The following is a 22,448-nucleotide window of genomic DNA, read 5'->3' as shown; positions in this document are numbered from 1 at the left end:
AAACCACTGGTGGTATGCTAGGGTCTATTCTAAAACTGCACTCACCTTGGAACTCACCGATGCCTTTGAAAACATCTGAGTATTCATTCAGTATGTTGGCTGACTGTGTGTCTGGCTCTTCCTCACTGGCGTCGGTGATGGTGTATACTACCTTAATGAGCCCCACGATATCGAAGCTACCAAATGTATTTTTTTAAAGTTTTTGTGGGAGAATGTAATAATTCCCTCTGCAGCCAAACAAATTTACCCTCTAGAAGCAGACTCAATAGGTCCCCAAAACATCTCTCCGCCTTTAATTTCCCTGAAGATATTGCTGAGCTGTCTGTCCAGTTTGTCAAGTCTGTCTTGGTGAATATGGCAAACAGCATGAGCTTTTTTGTTTCATGTTTGGTTGCAACCAATAGGTTAATGAAAGGGAGTGAGCCAAACATTTCAATTTTAAGCAGCCAAACAAACGGGGCTACTAACGCCATCTCCATGACAACCATAAAACACCAAAACCTAAATTTGCATTTTTTTTTTTAAATTTGCTCCAAAAATACTTTAAATAAGCATAATACACTTTTTTTTTCTTTCAAAAGTGTTGTAGTACTTTTGTGTGGCCAACGTACATTACACACGCTAATACACGCTAACGTTGCCTTATCAGCTGTGCAGTTATGAACTGATGCTTGTCGCCTTACGTAAGGAGAGCGGTGGGGACGGATCGGGGTCACTAGGAATCTCCCCGTCCCCAGTGCCATCTTCGCGCATGCCTGGAACGCCTGCTACAGCACCAACTAGCCTGTGTCTCTAGAGTCTAGACAGACATTACAAGTAGATTGAAGATCCACAGTTCCGACAACTTTGTAATTTGTGTTTAGAAATTACTCTGACACCTTCAGTTTCGCCAATGTTAAAACCGGTCCAAACTGTTTAATTGAATAAAAAATGTGTTCAAGAAAAGGTTTTACTCCGCCTTTTCACTAACGGAAAGACTATGTTTAATTATAAATAAAGTAAAGTAAGCAAACAGCGCTTAATCGGCTCAAACATTCAAACAACATGTCAGTATGGAAATCGCTATTCAAACACTACCATATGCAAACTGAAAATATGCCCCCAAAAACATATAGGCCTACCCCTGACATTTATTTTGGGAAAACTGGCTAATATAACAAGTTTACTAATAAGGTCCTTGTCTTCCTTAAATTAAACCTAAACCATGCAATGGAACGTAAAATCCAATACAAGCAAAGCAATTGTGACCAAGACAAACATTTTGACACCAACGTTGTATATGTAATGCAAAAATTGAGGGATGAGTTACGTTGGGAAAATAAATAATATATAAATATGTATATATATATATATATATATATATATATATATATATATATATATATATATATATATATATATATATATATATTAGAGGAGGGCATAGATTATTTGTTTTTATCTAGATCAATCTCACTGTAATCTTGGAATTAATATAGATTAATATAGATTGAAATGGCTCATTTGAATTCCGGCGAAGGCATTCAGTGTGCTACCCAAATAATGACTAAAAGTAAGTCTTTGAAAACGGGTTTCTCAAGCCAGGTGAGCGAGGAGATTAGTTAGTTTGGCTGATAGAGCTGTGCTGACGGGCTTGCCTCAGTTGCACTCAAACGTAGTAGTTTGACGACGACTTTTCCCCTGCGCTACATCAGTGCTTGGCCCGGTGTTGTATCACCCGATGCATGACTCTCTGGATTGGCACCCCCTCGCGGGAGCGCGCACCATTCAAAGAGTGAAGGATTTCGTCTTGATATCGCATCCGAAAGAAGAAGGGGATACAGAAGTCTCACATTATACCGTCTTTGTTGTTGAATTCAAGAGAAGGATGTCTGTTATCTGTGTAAATATCAGATGCTATTTTCAACACAAAATCCTTAAAATTCGTCATTCAAACGCTATAGTAACGAACGCGAACCAACATTCTTGCTCCACGACATCGCATTCTGAAGACATATACCCCAGTGTGATCATGATTACTGCTACACAAAATGTATTTTGTGTAGCAGGTTCAAAGTATTTCACATGGCATGGCTCTTTATACTAATGTATAGGTTCAAAGGCATGCGATTTTAATGCAGTTAGCCTGTACGTATAGGGTGGCTTCTTCAGACAGGTCGAAAACAACAGCCTTCTGATCCAGAATAGGTTATCAGCTGTCCTGAAAAGGGACCAAAGGATCACATGCCGAGACTACAAAAGACAAGTACTAAAAACAATGTATCAACCATGTATCAACATCATAAGAACCATCAAATCCTTTTTTAAGATAGGTAATATTATTCTTATTGTTTAAGTCAATGAAATAAATGAAAAAATAAAACATCATACACATGTATTGGTATTCAATTTATGCTATTAAATGTACACCACGATGGCGTAGAAAAGATAGAAACATATGCGGGGGGAGAGCATTTCATGGCAGGTTTTCCACTAGATGTAAGTGCAATGCACCCCCTGCTAACCCTGACTAGGAAAGTGTCACATGCATGAAACTTGCTGTGCTTACTCATACTAATGCCCTCAGTGTACATTAAGAATCATTTGATGCTGGGATATACAGAACAGACAATAGAGGGGGGGTGCATCTCACGACAGGCTTGTTGTATTCCTTCTTGTCACAAAATGCACCCCCCACTAACCCTGACTAGGAAAGTGTCACATGCCTGAAACTTACTGTGCTTACTCATACTAGTGCCCTCAGTGTACAGTAAGAATCATTTGATGCTGGGATATACAGAACAGACAATACAGGGGGGGTGCATCTCACGACAGGCTTAATGCACCCCCCGCTAACCCTGACTAGGAAAGTGTTACATGCCTGAAACTTACTGTGCTTACCCATACTAGTGCCCTCAGTGTACAGTAAGAATCATTTGATGCTGGGATATACAGAACAGACAATACAGGGGGGGTGCATCTCACGACAGGCTTGTTGTATTCCTTCTTGTCACAAAATGCACCCCCAGCTAACCCTGACTAGGAAAGTGTTACATGCCTGAAACTTGCTGTGCTTACTCATACTAGTGCCCTCAGTGTACAGTAAAAATCATTTGATGCTGGGATATACAGAACTGCCTTGACATGAAAAAGTACTTTGTGAAGATGTACCTCAATAAACATTAACAAAGAAAATAACACAAAACGGAGTCACGTATTTATCATACACTAGATTGTATTGTTCAAGTTCAAGTTTTTTTATTTGTCAGGTACACAGAACAACACAAGGTCAGACTGGGCACTGAAATTCTTAAGACAAGACAACGCAAGCACCTGTCATAACATATAAGTACACAGAACATAATTTATATCTATGCTGAGCTTAAAAAAGTGAAACTTCCTAAATATACAGATAGCAATAACTAATTTACTATACTAACCCTAATACTAAAACTTTCTAAATTACAGATTCCAATAAATAATACGCTATACTAACCCTAAATGCACATAAAACCTATTTCAACCCTATAACCTATACTAACCTAAGTGGAGTACAGTACAATAGTGCAAAATTGCAGATCAGTGACTGTCAGTGACCATACAGGAGCCTGGTGGCGAGGTACAGTGAGGTACAGTAGTGCAATGTTACTGGTAGTGCAACCAGTAGCTGAAAGTGACAGTGTATAAGTGACTAGTGTGCAGTAAATCAATGTCCATATCAGTGTCAGTTCAGAAGTCTGATGGCCCTTGGGTAGAAACTGTTGTCCAGTCTGTGTGTGCGCGACCGGATGCTGCGGTAAAGCCTGCCAGAAGGCAACGGGGTAAAGAGACTGAAGGATGGGTGGGAACAGTCTCTTAGAATCTTGCCGGCTTTTCTTAGGCAACGTGTGTGGTAGGTGTCCTGTAGGGCTGGGAGCTTCCTGCCAATGATGAACTCAACAGAACGGACCACACTACGTAGGGCCTTGCAGCACCCTCCCTCATGCACGTCAGCAAGACAGCACATCGTGTGGTGTCCTTGCCTTAAAGGTGAATATACTGTACTATACATTACTTAAACAATGTGGTCAACCTCAAAGTCCGTAATATCTTTTTTCTTAAGGATAACTACTTTCATGCATGAATGTTTGTATGTATGAATGTTTGAGTATTTACTGTAATGGACCTTTATTTTTGTGGTTTAGGATTTTGGATCTTGTCAGACTATGTATTTATGTGATCATGCTTATCTACTAATCATGTTATCTTTAGTTTGCTGAGAAAATAATGAAGGGAGAGGCAATAAACATCAAAACAACACAGAAGGCAGTGAACAAGCTGAGGCTAGATGTAGCCACTGCCCTCCTCCGAGAAACTGGTGTGTTATTGTTTTAGCTGATCGTTGTCAATCTCCAAGCTCTTGGAAGTGCTTGTTTTTTAATACAGATGAGAGCATACAGTCAGTGAAGTACAATAATGAAAAATGTCATTTAACTGTTAACTTATTTGGTGGAATATTAATGAATACTGTTTGTCTTAACAGACAATCTCAGCAACCTGTGCCACTACTGTGGGATGGAGGACAAGGATGAGCCACTATGGGTAATATTTAAAAAAAATCATTACATATTTTTCAGTTTTTAGACTTCAAGATTAGTTTGATTTCTGTGATAATTATAAATTTGTATTTCATTATTACAAGAATGACTAAATCAGAAACAGTACGATTAACACTCAGTTTAATAGAAGTGATGGTGCCCAAATTAAAGGACTTCCATTGTTAATCAATTTTCTAAGATCTGCTGCGACATCTGTGGGAGATGGTACCACCACGAGTGCGTGCAGAGGCCTACACTGGAGGAGGACTACTGGTGCCTTGCATGCACATAATCCCCTAAATAAGAAATGTGTTGTCATAAGTTAATTTGTCTGTATTGTTATATATTAGTTTGTGTGTCAAACAAAGTTTAATTATTATTTATCTATTTTCAAGTCATTTCGTATGACTTTCTGTAAACATGTTTTTTTAAATGTTATTTAATTTGTTTTGGAATTAATCATTGTTAGGCTGGTTTTAAGCTGGTGTTATTAAAATAATACTTTTGTGAAACAAAGGCTTCCTTTATATTTGGGGATTACCTGCATGAGTAAGTTTGGTGAGTGTGTGCATTGCACAAGATGGGGCTAGTATGAGTAAGCACAGTAAGTTTCAGGCATGTGACACTTTCCTAGTCAGGGTTAGCGGGGGATGCATTTTGTGACAAGAAGGAATACAACAAGCCTGTCGTGAGATGCACCCCCCCTGTATTGTCTGTTCTGTATATCCCAGCATCAAATGATTCTTAATGTACATTGAGGGCACTAGTATGAGTAAGCACAGCAAGTTTCAGGCATGTAACACTTTCCTAGTCAGGGTTAGCTGGGGGTGCATTTTGTGACAAGAAGGAATACAACAAGCCTGTCGTGAGATGCACCCCCCCTGTATTGTCTGTTCTGTATATCCCAGCATCAAATGATTCTTACTGTACACTGAGGGCACTAGTATGGGTAAGCACAGTAAGTTTCAGGCATGTAACACTTTCCTAGTCAGGGTTAGCGGGGGGTGCATTAAGCCTGTCGTGAGATGCACCCCCCCTGTATTGTCTGTTCTGTATATCCCAGCATCAAATGATTCTTACTGTACACTGAGGGCACTAGTATGAGTAAGCACAGTAAGTTTCAGGCATGTGACACTTTCCTAGTCAGGGTTAGTGGGGGGTGCATTTTGAGACAAGAAGGAATACAACAAGCCTGTCGTGAGATGCACCCCCCCTCTATTGTCTGTTCTGTATATCCCAGCATCAAATGATTCTTAATGTACACTGAGGGCATTAGTATGAGTAAGCACAGCAAGTTTCAGGCATGTGACACTTTCCTAGTCAGGGTTAGCAGGGGTTGCATTGCACTTACATCTAGTGGAAAACCTGCCATGAAATGCTCTCCCCCCGCATATGTTTCTATCTTTTCTACGCCATCGTGGTGTACATTTAATAGCATAAATTGAATACCAATACATGTGTATGATGTTTTATTTTTTCATTTATTTCATTGACTTAAACAATAAGAATAATATTACCTATCTTAAAAAAGGATTTGATGGTTCTTATGATGTTGATACATGGTTGATACATTGTTTTTAGTACTTGTCTTTTGTAGTCTCGGCATGTGATCCTTTGGTCCCTTTTCAGGACAGCTGATAACCTATTCTGGATCAGAAGGCTGTTGTTTTCGACCTGTCTGAAGAAGCCACCCTATACGTACAGGCTAACTGCATTAAAATCGCATGCCTTTGAACCTATACATTAGTATAAAGAGCCATGCCATGTGAAATACTTTGAACCTGCTACACAAAATACATTTTGTGTAGCAGTAATCATGATCACACTGGGGTATATGTCTTCAGAATGCGATGTCGTGGAGCAAGAATGTTGGTTCGCGTTCGTTACTATAGCGTTTGAATGACGAATTTTAAGGATTTTGTGTTGAAAATAGCATCTGATATTTCCACAGATAACAGACATCCTTCTCTTGAATTCAACAACAAAGACGGTATAATGTGAGACTTCTGTCTCCCCTTCTTCTTTCGGATGCGATATCAAGACGAAATCCTTCACTCTTTGAATGGTGCGCGCTCCCGCGAGGGGGTGCCAATCCAGAGAGTCATGCATCGGGTGATACAACCCTTCACTCTTTGAATGGTGCGCGCTCCCGCGAGGGGGTGCCAATCCAGAGAGTCATGCATCGGGTGATACAACACCCCGGCATCTTCCGCATTAGGTAAGGGATGCTTTGAGTTTAGGTGGTATTTGAGAATGGAAGAACTTGTACAGTAAACTAATTCCGCACCGCACAAGGTGCAAACAACCTTAGTCTTGTCGAGGTTTCCATTGGGAAGCTTCTTAAAAATAAATGTTCCCTGAAGCAAACCCGGCGGCTTCATAGCTCCATCCATGTTAGCACGTCACATTTGATGTGGTAATTTCATTCACAAGGCACACACACGTTTGAAAACTCGTTCTCGCCCCCTACAGTACAATTCGGCTGGGTATACATCCCCGCTAAAATATCAAGGTGAAAGTCATCATAGCTTGCGTAGTATAGAACCAGCTCCCAAACCAACTTTGAAAATAGATTAACGGCGATATATTTTTTATCGCCCAAGAGTCTCACGTAACGCAGCACGTTAACGCCGATAACGGCCCACCACTAATATATATACATCTATATCTTTATATATTATAGATAGATATATTTGCTTTAATGTCATGTATTTATGAGATAACAGTGTGACACAAGCACACCTAAAAGTCCATTACATCTGGGTCAGAGTACAGATCAACATCTGTGTTAGAAGGTTGTCTAAGAACACAGCAGAGCTGCTAAATGAACACAGAGCTTTATTTAAAATGTTAATACTTTCTTTGACATATACAAACAATGTATACCATTTAAATATTGTACATTAAATCATTTACAGCATTTGAGATGTGAAGTAATGTTAATTAATAGGGTGATGGGATACCCAATGTAAATTCATTCCAAAAAGTATTGGTTTTAGTAAAAAATATAAATTACAAATACAAATGTATACAAATGATCAATTTGTCTACATATAATAGCCCATAAAATGTATTTTTAATCATATTTCTTAAAAAATACAGAAGTATAACATTTTAACACAAGAACCCAATGAGTCCACTTAGATGATCAAGACTGTTTCCTAATACCTCCAACACTTTGTTCCCACTACTTATTTTTCTATAATGCCAGAAGACTACTCAACGTGCACAATTATTCGTGTATACCCATTTCTCTATGTCCTACTTCCACCCTATCCCAAAAGTCAACAGGCAAGATATGGACAAATCTGCTTTAGTAGGAATGCAATTTTTCACTACCTGTAGAGTTTAGAGAACATTTCTCTGGGTGTGTGGTGGACTTCCCTTGTTGTCCCTGAGGAGCAGCAAGAGGGAGAGCCCACAGCAGTACACCAAGCTCTTCACTATCATCACTGTGTAAACCAGAGAGACCAGGTTCACACTGCACATGGACTGCAAGAGTTCTGGAAAATAAATAAATAAAATTACACCATACATATTGACATATACTGACCAATAAATCTATTTCTCCCAAGGCAACATATAAAGATTCATGTGATGGTAATGATGAATTGCGTACTCTTAAAGAAAGAAAACCATATTAAATCTACTGCTAAATATGATTCAATAAACAGCATTCTAACATGTTTTTATTTTTTATTAACCATGCAATTTAAGCCAATAGCACTTTACATCAACCCATCTAAGCATAATTATTAAATGAAAAATATTCTATAAAATACAGACATAAAGTATGTATTGTCTATAAACAATTTACGATTGAACTATACATTTGTTCAACCATCAAAAATATAGATAGAATTGTGTATGATTTTTGGTGTAGAGGCAGCCTTGGTAAAAGAATATTCATCTGAGATAGATGGGCCAGTGCAATATTATAATTCTGTGACAAAGTAATTTCAGAATAAAAATATATAAATTGGAAATGAACTGGAATAGATAAATAAACTTAGGTGCACCTACTTTTTTTCCTATCAAGAGATGACAAAATAAGTATATGAACTGAATGAAAATACTTTTTCTTTGTTTACTTTTTGTAATGTCAGCAACAGCCACTTCATGCTTTACAGTACAGCTGTACTTTTTAGATTCAACCTCTTCGTTCTTGATGATAATCATACTAGTCACTCTCCCGTCCTCCCTCTGCTCCAGCTCTTCTCTCTCTGCTTCAGGCACCTCCACTAACCGGCCATCTTCTCTCTCCATCTTCCATGAAAATGTCACCAAGTCTGGGAACATGTCTCTGGCCTGACACAGCAGGGTTGTCCTCTTATTTGTTTGGTTCTTGGGAGCTTGATAGGACGTCACTTGTGGTTCTTTTACATTTTTGTCTGATGGTAAGATAAATTAAAAAAAGAAAATACGACCACTCTAATTCATCATTGAGTATGTGAAATTGTGCAGAAAATATTAAATTTACTGCAGATTGCTTGAGTCTTTTACATAATGTAGATTTTGAACTGTGCCTGAAAATAAAATATATCTCTTGCTGCATTTTAAATTGTATTACCAAATGTCATTACAGCGTCTGTATGTACAGAAGAACAAACTGCATGCAAGATCATTTATATTACAAGTAAGTTCATCCTAGTACATTCTTGGCAGCGTTCTGGGCTCTGAGAAACACTTGATGGTCATAATAATTAAAGATGTGATGGCTTCACTCATGAAAAACATTTTACTTAAAATCACTGTCCTTAAAATTACTTAATAAACAAAAGTGTGAAGATGACAAAATACTGTATCTAGACATTATTTCATTGATTGTGGGAATTTAAGGTCTCTAGTAACACCTGAAGAAGAGTATCAATTAAATGTTTTAGATGTTACTTTTCTGGTAACATGCAATGTTTTACAAACATTACTACATAAAAAGATACATTAAATGATAATGTAAACTTGATAACACAAATAATTATATCTTACCAGTAACGTAAAGTCTAGTGCCAGGACCAAAGACGTAGTTCACAGTGAAATGCCCCATACCTTTAAGTTGGCTGTTGGATGCAGTAAGGGGCATAGGCATGGTTATTCATTATTCCAACGTTGTAAATATCTTGTTTATAAACTAGCACCATTTAATGCAAAGGTAAACTGCGTACATACATATTTCTACATACAAAAACATACGTAAACATTGTTACACCACATAAGAAATAATTGGGCCTGACATTGCCTTGCTAAATGTATGATTGTTCCACCTCCAAGATGTTTTCCATTATTCCATTTAATGTGAGACAATTTTATATGTATCCTCTAAAGTCATTACTGTCACTTCACTTGTAAGTGTACCACTCTATAAAAGGGAGTCTGCATAGCTCTATAATAGTAATCCCACACCATCACATTTGAATTTCTCAGCCAGACTGAGGCTCCTTCTGGCTGTGTTCTGCTATGTAGACAGTTATGCTACTCAGTGTTTTCCACACATAGACTTAATTTGTGGCAGTGCGCCACAGAATCAACACCGGCCGCCACATATTGCGCTTCGTAATTATTTTTTGTAATCACTATTTAGAAGTGTATTCGTTCAGCTGCATTTCCTTTTCCTGCTCTCCCTCCGTCTCTCACTCGTCTTTCTCACATACACACAGTCACAACGTCAGCACACGTTAGCAACGATGCATACCTACGCCGTTCTAGTCAGACCTACAGCTATCAGCGAGCCTTCAGCATTAGTGCCGTAGCTAAATGTCTAGGAAAGTTAAGGCACATTTTCGCTAGGTACCTACGAACATGTCTTAATCGAAGGTTCCCCTTCGTTCTCTTGGTGAGAAGCCTCAGGAGCTAGCTACTTACCCGGCGTCATGGAGCCGACCAGTTAAATAGTTATTTAACACGCTAGCACTGGCATTGCTACTGCTAATTTTGTGAAGGTGTGAATCATTTTGGATTAATATTTTATATAATAAAGTTCTGTGAAACAAATTATTAACAAAGGAATTATTATGACCCCCCCCCCCCCCGTCTGACATGAAACAACCCCAACCCTCCCCCCTCCCCCCCGCCACAAACAGCTTTTTAATCTGTGGGAAACACTGTTACTACATGACAGTTTACGGTTTAAGTTCGTCTACACGTTTGTGAAATTCACCCGTCACATTTTTCAAAATGTACACTGTGTGTACAATGTACTCCACATAACTGAAATTCCAGTAGATCACCCTCAACATTATCTCCTTCCAAGACATATATATTATTTTGGGGGGTTTTAAAATGCATAAAAAGGTTGAGAGACAGTGGGTCAGGTTGGTACCAACCCATTCTGTTGGAATTGGCTGTACTTGGAGGATTGCAGTATTATCCACCAGCCTTCTATATGGCTGGGGGTTGTGGAACTTTGTTGGGAAGCTGGCTGTTGTGTTCTCGTAAAGTGGGAGAGTTTTGGAAACAACCCTGCATGACTGAGACTGCTCAGAAATCAAATCTATGTAGATGAAGGCCAGACAGTTTTTGAACAAGGTATCAGAGACAGTTGTCACTGTGGGGCCAACCCCTCCAGCAGGCACAGTAGTAGGTGGCAGAGTGAGACCGTTTAACTGACTTTATCTTCAACTCATAGTTGTTCTCCCTTTTCAAGACTGAGAAGTCATCTATTTGAGGATGACCGAAACGTGAATAAATGTTTCCATTACTGTTATGAATAACTAGAATCAGAACAAAAGGCTCCCCTGCCCTTTCCTGGTACCAGTAGACATAAGAACCACCACACTTCTCAGTGCCTCTGCAGCTGAAGGAGACACTAACACCCTCTTTGCTTATCCATGACTTTGGGTCCTGGAACAACTGGTCTCCACCTACAGCTGTTGACCAGAGAAAAAATCTAACTTTAGCTTGTGATCACAGCTGTCAATGTCACATTTACATTATGTGTGGAATACTTACCTAAGCAAAGGATAGACGTAAAAGCACTGAAAACAAGGAACATTTCTACACCATTAAACTGTCAACTGTTGTAACTGAAGTTGTTTAGGTCTTTGTTCAGTATGGGCAGAGAGATGAAGATGTAATGGGGTGTGTGGTTTCAGAAAGTCAGAAATCTAACCTCATGTCACGTGTCCACCTTGCTTTAATCCTCTGTTTGTTGAGATAATTGCCCAGCATGTTCTCTATCCTGTGTAAGAAGGTAAGCTATACAAATTGACTTGGACCAACTGTTTGGGAGCATTTTCGACAAGTTAAATCAAACTTTTTCTAGAGTGAAATAAATACTGTCTAACGCATAAGATTAATCATCTGTCAATCCAACTGTGGTTAAACAGTCTCACTATGTTTCCAAGTAACATCACTGCCTTCATTAGAAAACCATGAACGCTTTCACCACAACTTCCATCTACACAGTTTCAAAACCGTGTGAGCAGCACCTGTGTTTCATTCAACTAGTATGTGCCAGAGAGAAAAACATTCAATTCTATCATGCAATAATAATAAGATTAAAGATTTTTATAAAGAATACAAATAAAATATTTCCCATTTTATTTTAGTTGAAAAAATACAAATGACAGCATTAGAAGTAGTTATTACATTTACATTTATGCATTTAGCAGACCCTTTTATCCAAAGCGACTTCCAAGAGAGAGCTTTACAAAAGAGCATAGGTCACTGATCATAACAACGAGGTAGTCCCAAACATTGCAAGCAGCCAAAACATGAAACATACATTGTGAAAAAACTAAACAAGTGCCAAGTTATTAGTAGAATTAATAGTATACACTCGAGGGGTTCATTGAAAATGTACATACACACTGGCTAGTTTATTAGATACACACAGCTAGCATGTGCTCAGACCTCTATTTTCCTCAGAACCGACATAATCTGTTCCTGTCGGTTCAATCTTCATCCCAAAGAAGCTTTATTGGGTTGAAGACAGTCAGGTATGCTGAACTTATGATAACAAGTAAATCACTAGCTTTATGACGAGCCATACTCAGATAGTGGCTTTTGTGTTTATTTGTCCACAAGACAGTTTTGCACACACTTACACTCCCCTATTTATGTATTGGAACTATGCTGTTTCTGCTGCACAATAACAACACATGAAAACATGATTAAAAGTGAACATGGAGCAGAAGTCCAAAATATGACCTTTTATTTGTGTCTGTTTCAATATGTATGTGTTTTAACAACTAAAGATAAAAGCACATTTAGGGTTTCATCTTCCTATTTTAAGCAAGTGATGGGACAATTTAATTTAAATAGGTTTAAAACTATGATGATGTTTTTCTTTCAAGGTGGTTTTAAAAATGACCAAATTTCATCTTACTACATTATTTGACAGCTATTCTTTTGCCGTCATGTTATATGAGAAGCTTGCCGAACACTGCCTTTCAATGTACAGTTTGTATTATTTGATTTAAAGAAAGAGTTATAGGTTTATATATAAAAGCAATTAACTATATTTTGATTGGAAACTTCTGGGACAGATATACAATGTCAGGATGCTAAAAAATGGTGTCTGAGAAAAACACTAATATGTACAATGAATAATCATTGTCTCACCGTGTTTCCAGTAAACATCACCTCAGCCTTTGCTTGCACAAAAAATATTTTCAATATGTGGCAGAATTGTTTGTAACAATAATCTTCCTGTAATGTATATATATATATATTAGCGAGTAAAGACATATTCGTCAAGGATATGATGGGGATATCACAAGTAATCCCCGTAGCTGCATGCCTCACCTGTTTTCTGTCCACAATTTAGTGATATTGCACAATGTTGTTAGTGGTTGTTCACGACAGTGAAGATCAACTACTTTTTCATTATATGTTGCAATGATTTGATGGTGTGAAAACTCAGTAGTTATAATGTCCTGTAAAGGTGTAATCAATATCCTGGATCCTTTGTCCACTTGCATTAGGCCATTGCTTTTTCAGTTAAATTAATGAATTATTGCTCTTAACCATATCTCAATAAAGTGTTGTTTAAGCTTCCCTTGTTAATATTTAGTCATTTTTCTAAATGTGCATTAATTAGGAAGCATTATTTAGAATACACTGTGTAATGTGGTAAATATGGAAAAGGTTGTCACCGTTTATTTAAAAAACAAATAACATCATAATTATCATAAATAATCATCATTAAACTATGTTTTTTAAACTCATCTGTACTATAAATGATCTGTCTATCAAACTGTGGTTGAACTGTCTCATCATGTCAGCGTTTATTAGAAAACTATAAACACTTCACCACATCTTCCAAACAACAGTGTGAGCTGCATCGGTGTTTCATCTGGGCCTAACTAATATGTGCAACTTGCACAGTGCAAGAGAGAGATAAGAAAAAAAATGATTTGATCATGCAATTATAATGTTAGCCTATTAACAATTTAAAATGTTTTTGCCTATTTCATTTTTGTTGAAATGTTGTCATTCCAAAGCCTTTACAATACTGCTGAAACTGTGCTGTGATAGCACATAAATTGGTAGCCTACAATGCATTTACGTGACGTAATACCCGTTGGTGTCTACTTACCTAATATAGATTACTGAGCCATGAATATAATATAAATTACTGAGCCATGAACATTGAATTGATTTGCTTCGACTTAAATATATTTGTCAAATGTATCTAAAATATTTATCTGATGACTTTACTATATTTTTGTTAATTAAAATCATGCTATTATAATTGTGATATAATTATGTGACTTTGGATTATTGATAGTTCAGGAATAAATTGCATCTTGAAGTTCAATGGAAAAATGTAATAATGGAAAGATAAAATAATGTTTATAACATTTTTACTTTTAATGATGGCTAATATCAACAAATAAGACGACAGACAGTACTGCTCTTTAGCGATGCAAAAGTGCCATTACCAAAGCATACCTATGTTTAATGGTCATGCCATCTACAAGACAAGTGATCCACTCCATGTGTATTGTTTTACTTAAACAACTGTAATAAGCCTACAAGAATGTCTAACATTAAAATATATATTTAACAAAAACAGAAACAGATCCTTACCAAATGCTCTTAATTATTCTGGGACTAAACTGAACATTAGAGTTGCTTCCAGACACTACTTTATAACATACATGATTTACTTTTAAAATACTTAAAATATTCTGATTAGAATTTGCAACAATATGTTGTCATGTCATTTTACTGCAATCACTTATTACACTTGGCTTCCTGGAAACATGGTGCGGCAGTTTAACCACAGTTTGACTGATAGATCATTCATCGTATGCATTTTCTTCTTGCATTTTCAATCTTGCACACTAATCTTTGTTTAAACATGTGCACTTTTATGGGTGTAAATTTAGCATGTTTCAACCTGTGCTAAGTATGTATAAAAATAAAAGAATAACTAATTCAAATTTGTTGATCAAGCTTTGATTAAATTGCCTCAAAAGGTTTCAAGTCAGAAACACCTTACCCTTTATTACTTTTCATCAAAAGAGATTAGGCCTTATTTTTCAGCTTTCACTGACAATTAATAACAAAATATTATGAAAATATTTTTGATCGTAATGATGACCTTCGTATTGCAGACTATCTGTATGTTACGGTGGCCAAAATGTGCAAACGCGCTGCTAATAGACAAAGTACAAGTAAATTGACAAAACACAAGCAAATTAAGAAAACATCTTCATGTATTTGACAACACATGCACAGCATTCAGCAAACGCGCTGCAAATATAGAAACGTGCTGCAAATACACACAACTCAACCAAATACATAAACACGCTGCAAATATAGAAACGCGCTGCAAAAAGGAAAGCACGCATACCCCGAAAACAAATACAAACAGAAAACACAACGGAAGTGCTCTAGGCCTCTAGTAGGAGTGCTGAGTGGAAGAGCGTGATTTTCGAACCAGAGATGGCATATGATAAGTTTGTTTTGGAAAGGGGGCCAAAATCGAAGAAAATAGGCGACATAAATAGATTAGTATTCATTTTTACATGTGCCCCTTCTCTTTTACAGTTTTTCAAAAGACTTACTTCGATGTTGGTCCAAACTTTTCATATGCTCTCTCTTCATCTCTCGCTCCATTGGGCCGAAAATCAAGATGTTCCACTTGGCTCTCCCCCTAGAGGCCTGGAATGCAACATTTTTGGTTTGCGTGCTTTCGTTTTTGCAACGCGTTAATGTACTGCAGCGTTTTTGGTTTGATTGCTTTCGTTTTTGCAACGCGTATTTGCAGCGTGTTTATGTATTTGGTTGTGTTGTGTGTATTTGCAGCGCGTTTGCTGAATGCTGCGCATGTGTTGTCAAATTAATGAAGATGTTTTCTTAATTTGCTTGTGTTTTGCCTATATGCATTGGTTTTCTTAGTTTGCAGCGCGTTTGCACATGTCGGCCACCGAAGTATGTGGAAGTATCCACCTGTTTCTCCAGCAACCAATGGGTGCTGAACTACTTCCGCTTTCCGGTTTTGTGTTTCCTGTTCAGCGGCTAACCTCCGCTAGCGTACCATGATAATGACAGAGAAGGCAACATTACATTGATTAGAATAAGTTGTGTTTAATTAAATGTTGTTAACATGAGCTCAGGTTCAACTTGTGCCGTTGTTGGTTGCCATAACAATTCAACAAAATGAAGATTTTGTCGGAAACGTCTTGCTTCGAACATAAACAACTTCCATGAGGAACGTAAAACAGCGTGGCTTGCAGCTTTGAAACTAAAACACCCTCCAAAGAAAGTGTATGTTTGCTCTTTCCATTTCTTTAAAGGGGCAATTGACTGCAAAACCGATTTTACATTGTCATTGTTGAAAAACGACAGTTCGGAGGGTGAACTGAACATACCGTGAATATCAAAGTATATTGACACCTCTTTCCTATTCAAATCTCAAAAAGAAAAAATGTGGCTGTAAAACGCTAGCTTTTCAACAAAGCCACCGGTCCTACGTAGGACCGGTGATCGCCCTCTTATTGGCTCTGGTCTGTATCTTTGTCACGCCCCAGAATTTACATCCAGACCAGCCAGAGGTAGCGTCTATCTCCGATACTAGTTTAGCTGCGCGCTGCTCTGTGTAGGCTACTTATAAGGAATTACAAAGAAGAACGTTTTGAATTATAACAAGGATATTGATTATGGACCACGGTCGTAAATGCTGTGTTCCAGGCTGTACAGGGAAGGCTAACACTTACAGTCTTCCCAAGGAGCCAAACATTCAACAGGCATGGCTGCTGTTGTCTATGAGAAGATCCAGGCGAAGTTCGACACTCAATCATTCATTTGCTCTGAACATTTCACCCCAGACAGTTTTGACAACCTTGGACAATTTCAAGCAGGAAATGCTAGGAAGCTGAACCTGGAAGAGGTGCTGTTCCAACCGTATGCTCATTGCAACCGCAAGCTATAAGGACAGTATGATGTTGTGCTAACAGTTATTAGCAATGCTAACGTTTCCTGTATATAGCATACCAGGTAGAATGCTAAATACCTTTCTACACACATCAAATGACTCTAGCTAGACTAGCTGTAGTCAGCATTAGAAGGGAAGCTTCCGAAAAATAGCCAGAAAACGAACTGTAGTCTGGCTTATTGCTAACGCCTGTCTAGATAATCTATTTGAAAGAACTGGAGAAAGGCAGGTTTTAGATACAGGATACGTTAGCATTGCTAGTAACTGTTACTAGTAACACCTAGACTGCAGGCATGTAAACAAGTTTAGCTTGCTAGTTAACGCAAGAGCATAGAATGTGTGATAATTTAGCCTAGTTTATTGGCAATGGGGCTAACGTTGATTCATGTTCCTGACTGTGTTTCATTCAAATAAATAACCTGTGTAATGAAAATCTACAATTCACGATGCATGTTTGTCCAGATCTTTGTCATGTTATTTTACAGCAAGATATCTAGAGCTAGCCTAGCTAGCTGACTGAAGCCGAGTAGAATCACGATTGCAACAACGTTTGGTTGCTAAGCTGTAGCCTAATGTTCTACCCACCTAAGTCAATCCAGTTTGCTTCAACAACAGAAGTGGAAACAAGTAATGTTATCATTTCAAATGTTATATAGTCAATCTGTTGAAAACAGTGTTGTGTAGACACAATAGATTTATTTGCGCGTTTTTATTTCAAGTCTCCAACTTCAGTGTTTCAGCGAGTGCTGCTGTTGGACGTGTTGCGTTTTTGCTCCCAGCTTCACTCGTTGATAACCAATCAGCGCGCAGCTTATCTAAATATTAATGAGCATACCATAAAAGGAGAAAAGCTAGTGTTTTTTCCCGGGAACATTTCAGAGGATCTGTCAGAGGGCATAGAACAGCACCCGGGCCATTTTCAACCCAACCAATGTTACATACCCTATTCGGAGACCTTAAGGAACAGTGTGAAATACCCAAAAAACCCAGTCAATTGCCCCTTTAAAAAAAAAGCCAACCAAACTGTATCATGATCCGGAGCTTTATCTAGCCTGGCTGCCAGCCCAACTTCTCCCCGCCCAAAAGAAATTTGTTCGGGAAATTGGGTCTGGAGGGTCTCATATTGGGGACCAACTACAGAAAACCAGAATCTGGGCGAACCAATGAAATTGCCAGGGCGGGCTTTATAGATGATGGACAGATGATCAACAGTAACGTAATCACCCACGTCACAAAAGAGCGCTAAAGTTGAATTCGTTTTGAACAAACATGGCTACCGCTGGAGATCTGGGATGTTGTGATTCTGCCATCGAGTCTGTTTTAGAAGACATCGACAGCGCATTAATTTTGAAAGAGGAACAGAGAGACGCAATCAAGGCATTTGTCGATGGAAAATATGTTTTTGCCGTCCTTCCTACGGGATTCGGTAAAAGTTTAATTTATCAGCTGGCCCCGATGGAGTTGTAATCCTAAACGGAGAACTTCGTATATGCATTGCCCTTTATTGTTTTGCTCAAAAAGGTTGACCGTGTGAACAAGTACTCTCCCTACCCTTAAATTAATTTTACAACACCGGCAAAAATCGTTTGTATTCATTCTTCAAGCATACTTCAAGTCTGCTTGTAGTTTAGTTCTGTTGACAACAACTATGCGGTGCTTAACATACGTCACATACTCTGTTGCTCTGATTGGTTGTAGATCTATCCAATTGAGCAAAGAGGCATTTGTTTTCCAGGCTCGTTTGAAACACGCCCTTTAGTCAAAGCCCAATGGAGAGTTCTCAGACTCATATTCTGACTAGAATTATGAGTATGACAACGTCAGGCTAAGCTTTATCTGGGCTACGCAATAATGGCATCATTTTCAATATTGCTATTATTAATGGTAATGTTAATAGTAGGTGGATGAATAAAGACAGTAAGCATGAACATATTAAATTACAAGTGTAAAATTAAGCAATAAGCCCCAAGAGGCCGTGATTTTAGAACAGGTAAGGGGGTTTTCGGCACTCCGCTTCGCGTCGTGCCTAACAACTCCCCTTACCTGTTCTAAAATCAGCGTAAACCACGGACTCGCGGGGCTTATTGCTTTTCTAAAACTGTTACTTCAAATATTTGATATGGTTTCATCAATAAAAACAATTAGAAACAAAATAGTTTAATAATAAATCGTAATTCTTCCGCTACTGCAAAGTATAGTTCCTACATAAATCGTTGCCACACAACAGCCAGATGGACATCTTTGCCGTCTTTTTCCATTTGAAATATTCGATGCGCAGTAATATGGAGTGTTAAAGAATGTTATGAGGACAACCTGTGAGGTTATGCTGGATTTTACAACGGCATGGAACGCGATATAGCCAATCACAATCAAGGATGGGAACAACCAGTTTTAGAAGTACATTTTGTCAAGTGCTGCGCTTTTGTAGTATTATATTTTTACCTTCCACAGAATAGCTGCTGCATGGCTACATGACTTCCCTAACACGGCAATGCAAGAGCAGCCGACTGTCTGAATGTATTGTAATGTAATGTATTGTAACTTGCTTAACTACATGCTCTTATGGTTCTTCCCTTTGGCACATATTTTGGTTGTTCAGAATGTGCTTCATGTTTTGGCTACCCGCAATGTTTCTTGTTGTTATTATCAGTGACCTATGCACTTTGTAAAGCTCACTCTTGGAAGTCGCTTTGGATAAAAGTGTCTGCTAAATAAGTAAATGTCAATGACTCCACTTTCCCTCAGCGCTACATTTTTTTGTGTTGGGTTTATTAAATGCATGCATTTTGTTTCTTTTGCTGCAGAAATTCAAAACAAAAAAAGAATGACCGATGTCAGAGTAGCTTTATAGAATGTGCGGTTACTGTATTGAAAACAAGAAGACAGAAACATAATTGCTGCAGTCAAGGCTTCATTTGCAACAGGACATTACTGCGAGAAATATGCCATACAGCTGCCATTTACAGTATTACCCTAGCTCTAGCACTTCTCTGAGCGCCACCACACATTCTAACTCCTCTCCCTTGCCCCTGTCCCACTCCTCTCCCTTGTCCTGGTACTTGTCTTCCTCTCCTTCGTGCAGGTATTACTGTATTCTTATTTTCTTCGTGTTGCTCTATATTGTTTTTTTCCACACAAGATCAGCACAAAGAGCTCCACTTTGCAGTATATATACCATATAGTCATGCGATTGAAAGAACCTCAACACCATAGTGTTTCCTAGTTGGGAATCAACTGTAATTTATAGTATTAGCATAACTTCAACCAGCTTTTTCTCAGTAGCAATTGAATAAAATACAGGGGATATATCACAATATATCCCCCCATATTGTGTTTCAATTCACAATATGAACAGCTGTTCACTTTGACTTAAGCCAATAAATTAGATTTTGAACATAGTGTTATCTGTTCTGACATACAGTGTTAAAGCATTGGTAAATTGGTCCGTAAAAATCAATTGTTTTGGTCTTGGTTGAGCTTGTAAGCAAAAGAAGTTCAACCATTTAAAATTTGTGTTTACTCTGCATTTTGTGTCAAAGCAACAAGAAATGTGTTAATTGATAGCCAACACAGGCGGATGTTGTGCTAACTGTGTCAAGAGTTTAGGAAACTTGTTAAAGGTATTGAAAAAAGTGTCATAGCGATTGTAATTTTTTTTAACTGTACACTTCAAATGGAGTTAAGCTTAACTGAAGTTCGGGAGAAGAATATCGCACCTCAACTCCTCCTTCACTCCAATCAAGTAATTCGCATGATCGCATCAGTCCAGCCTATAAGGTGCGAGGAATGCGACCACACCTGAAACTCCCCTTTCTCCAATGAGACATTTCCACATACATTTTCCTCTGTATTCCTCCGTCTTTGTGCTTGCATGTTTTGTCGTCCTCCCACCCCCCCTTCTCCTCGGCTTCGCCCAGCTCACCTATCCAGGCTTCCTGGGGGGAATCTGCTCATGCTGCTGGCCGGGCGTGACCCTCAAGGACTTACATACATCACATTCAAGCTTGGGAACTAAACCACCCTTCCCCACTTCATTCATATCTTAATCGTACCCTGGAGAATGACACTCTTGTCTCCACAGGACACTAGGTTTGTCTCTGCCACCAGCCTCCTCCACCTGCACCAGGCTTGGCTATGCTCCCAGCCTCTTCATCCACCGGGCTCATAATGCTACCAGCCCCATCATTCTAATCGTGGGCGTCAGCAGCATTTTGAGAGTGGGGGGGACACATTTTGCCGGGGGGTCTGGGGGTTTCTCCCACAGAATAAAAAAAAAAGATGTAGATGCAATTTCCCGCATTCTGGTGCCTTTACCATTTATTTATTTTGAAAATCATCTCTCTCTTTAATTGTTTTTCCTTGGAGTCGGCATGGTCTGCAATTACAGGCTACTATTATGTTCTGGTAGACTGGGTAAACCCAGCCTAATCTGCAATCTAAAATAAGATTGAGCTTGGTCTGGTGATAGCCAGGATAATGTTTTGGTGTAATACACAGAGGACTAACACTGACAACTTTGGCACTTTATTCCCCATTTAATGGAGAACAAATGGAGAATAAACTAAACTTCCCAATAAGCAATGGAACATCTTCCTTAACTACCTGCTACCTTTCAGCACTCACCTCAGCAACAGAGCTGTCTCCACTGCCCCTCCATGCTGCCCTTGCCTCTGACTCACTCTCAATCTAAACCACCTATATTAGGAGACATGGAGATGCATTGAGCACTTTTTCATATCGATAATGGCCTTAAAACAGTCCAGAAATTGGCATTACACATCAATGCATGACAAATGTCATGTCTCATGATATTGGACCAACTCTCATTAGTGGTTTTTGGTCACCTTAATCAAACCCAAAGTTGTTGTTTGTTTGTATCTGATTTTTATAAATTAATCTTTGGTCGGGCCATGAAGCAAGGACTAACATACTCTTTGCAGAAAAAAAATGCCTTTCACCTTTCAACACTCACCTAAGCAACAGAGCTGTCTCCACTGCCTCTGACTCGCTCTCAATCTCAACCAAGGCCGGATTAACCATAAGGGCAACTGGGCACTTGCCCAGGGACACATGACATCTAAGGGGCCCTGGACAACATCAACTAAAATGTTATATCATGTTGTGAACGCAGTCCTTACTTTTCTTAATGTGAGCACTTTATTGCAACTTGTTCGATCAAAATATTATGTTAAATCACGTGTGTAGTTTAGTAGCTGCCTGCACAAATGCCGCTAGTGGCTTGCCAGCTCTCGCGGACACTGCATACGAGAGTCACGTGACTTGAAGCGCTGCAGCTGGAGGAGAGCGTTCTATGGGTTGGAGAGTGCTGAAAGAAAATTGAAAAGAAAGGGGGGGCGTTGAGCCTTGTTGCCCAGGCCACAGAAAATTGTTAATCCGGCCCTGATCTCAACCACATATATCAGAGAGACATGGAGATGCATTGAGCATTCTTTTATATTGATAATTGAAATAAGCTTAATGTAGATTGTTCATATGAAGATTTCTGAGAT

At 38.6% G+C, this 22,448-nt stretch overlaps 2 protein-coding genes across 2 annotated transcripts; one reads left to right on the top strand and one right to left on the bottom strand.

The window, feature by feature from the left end:
• Positions 1-4,242: 4,242 nt before the first annotated feature.
• Positions 4,243-4,848, top strand: LOC124473684 (PHD finger protein ALFIN-LIKE 6-like). The gene is made up of 3 exons (XM_047029316.1): positions 4,243-4,336; positions 4,502-4,560; positions 4,756-4,848. The coding sequence occupies exons 1-3, from the start codon at positions 4,246-4,248 to the stop codon at positions 4,846-4,848; spliced, it is 243 nt and encodes an 80-aa protein (XP_046885272.1). The 5' UTR covers positions 4,243-4,245.
• Positions 4,849-7,374: 2,526 nt separating this feature from the next.
• On the bottom strand, positions 7,375-15,604 carry LOC124474262 (immunoglobulin lambda-1 light chain-like). Its single transcript, XM_047030238.1, has 5 exons — positions 15,569-15,604; positions 11,662-11,730; positions 9,543-9,613; positions 8,648-8,947; positions 7,375-8,059 (listed from the first exon to the last, which is right to left on the bottom strand). Exons 2-5 carry the CDS (start codon positions 11,718-11,720, stop codon positions 7,905-7,907), a joined length of 585 nt encoding a protein of 194 aa, XP_046886194.1. The 5' UTR covers positions 11,721-11,730; positions 15,569-15,604; the 3' UTR covers positions 7,375-7,904.
• Positions 15,605-22,448: the final 6,844 nt, after the last annotated feature.

The sequence above is a fragment of the Hypomesus transpacificus genome, chromosome 11 (assembly GCF_021917145.1).
Source record: "Hypomesus transpacificus isolate Combined female chromosome 11, fHypTra1, whole genome shotgun sequence".
Lineage (NCBI taxonomy): Eukaryota > Metazoa > Chordata > Actinopteri > Osmeriformes > Osmeridae > Hypomesus > Hypomesus transpacificus.
Note: the sequence above shows the minus strand (reverse complement) of the source record. Positions and strands in the feature narration are given on the sequence as shown.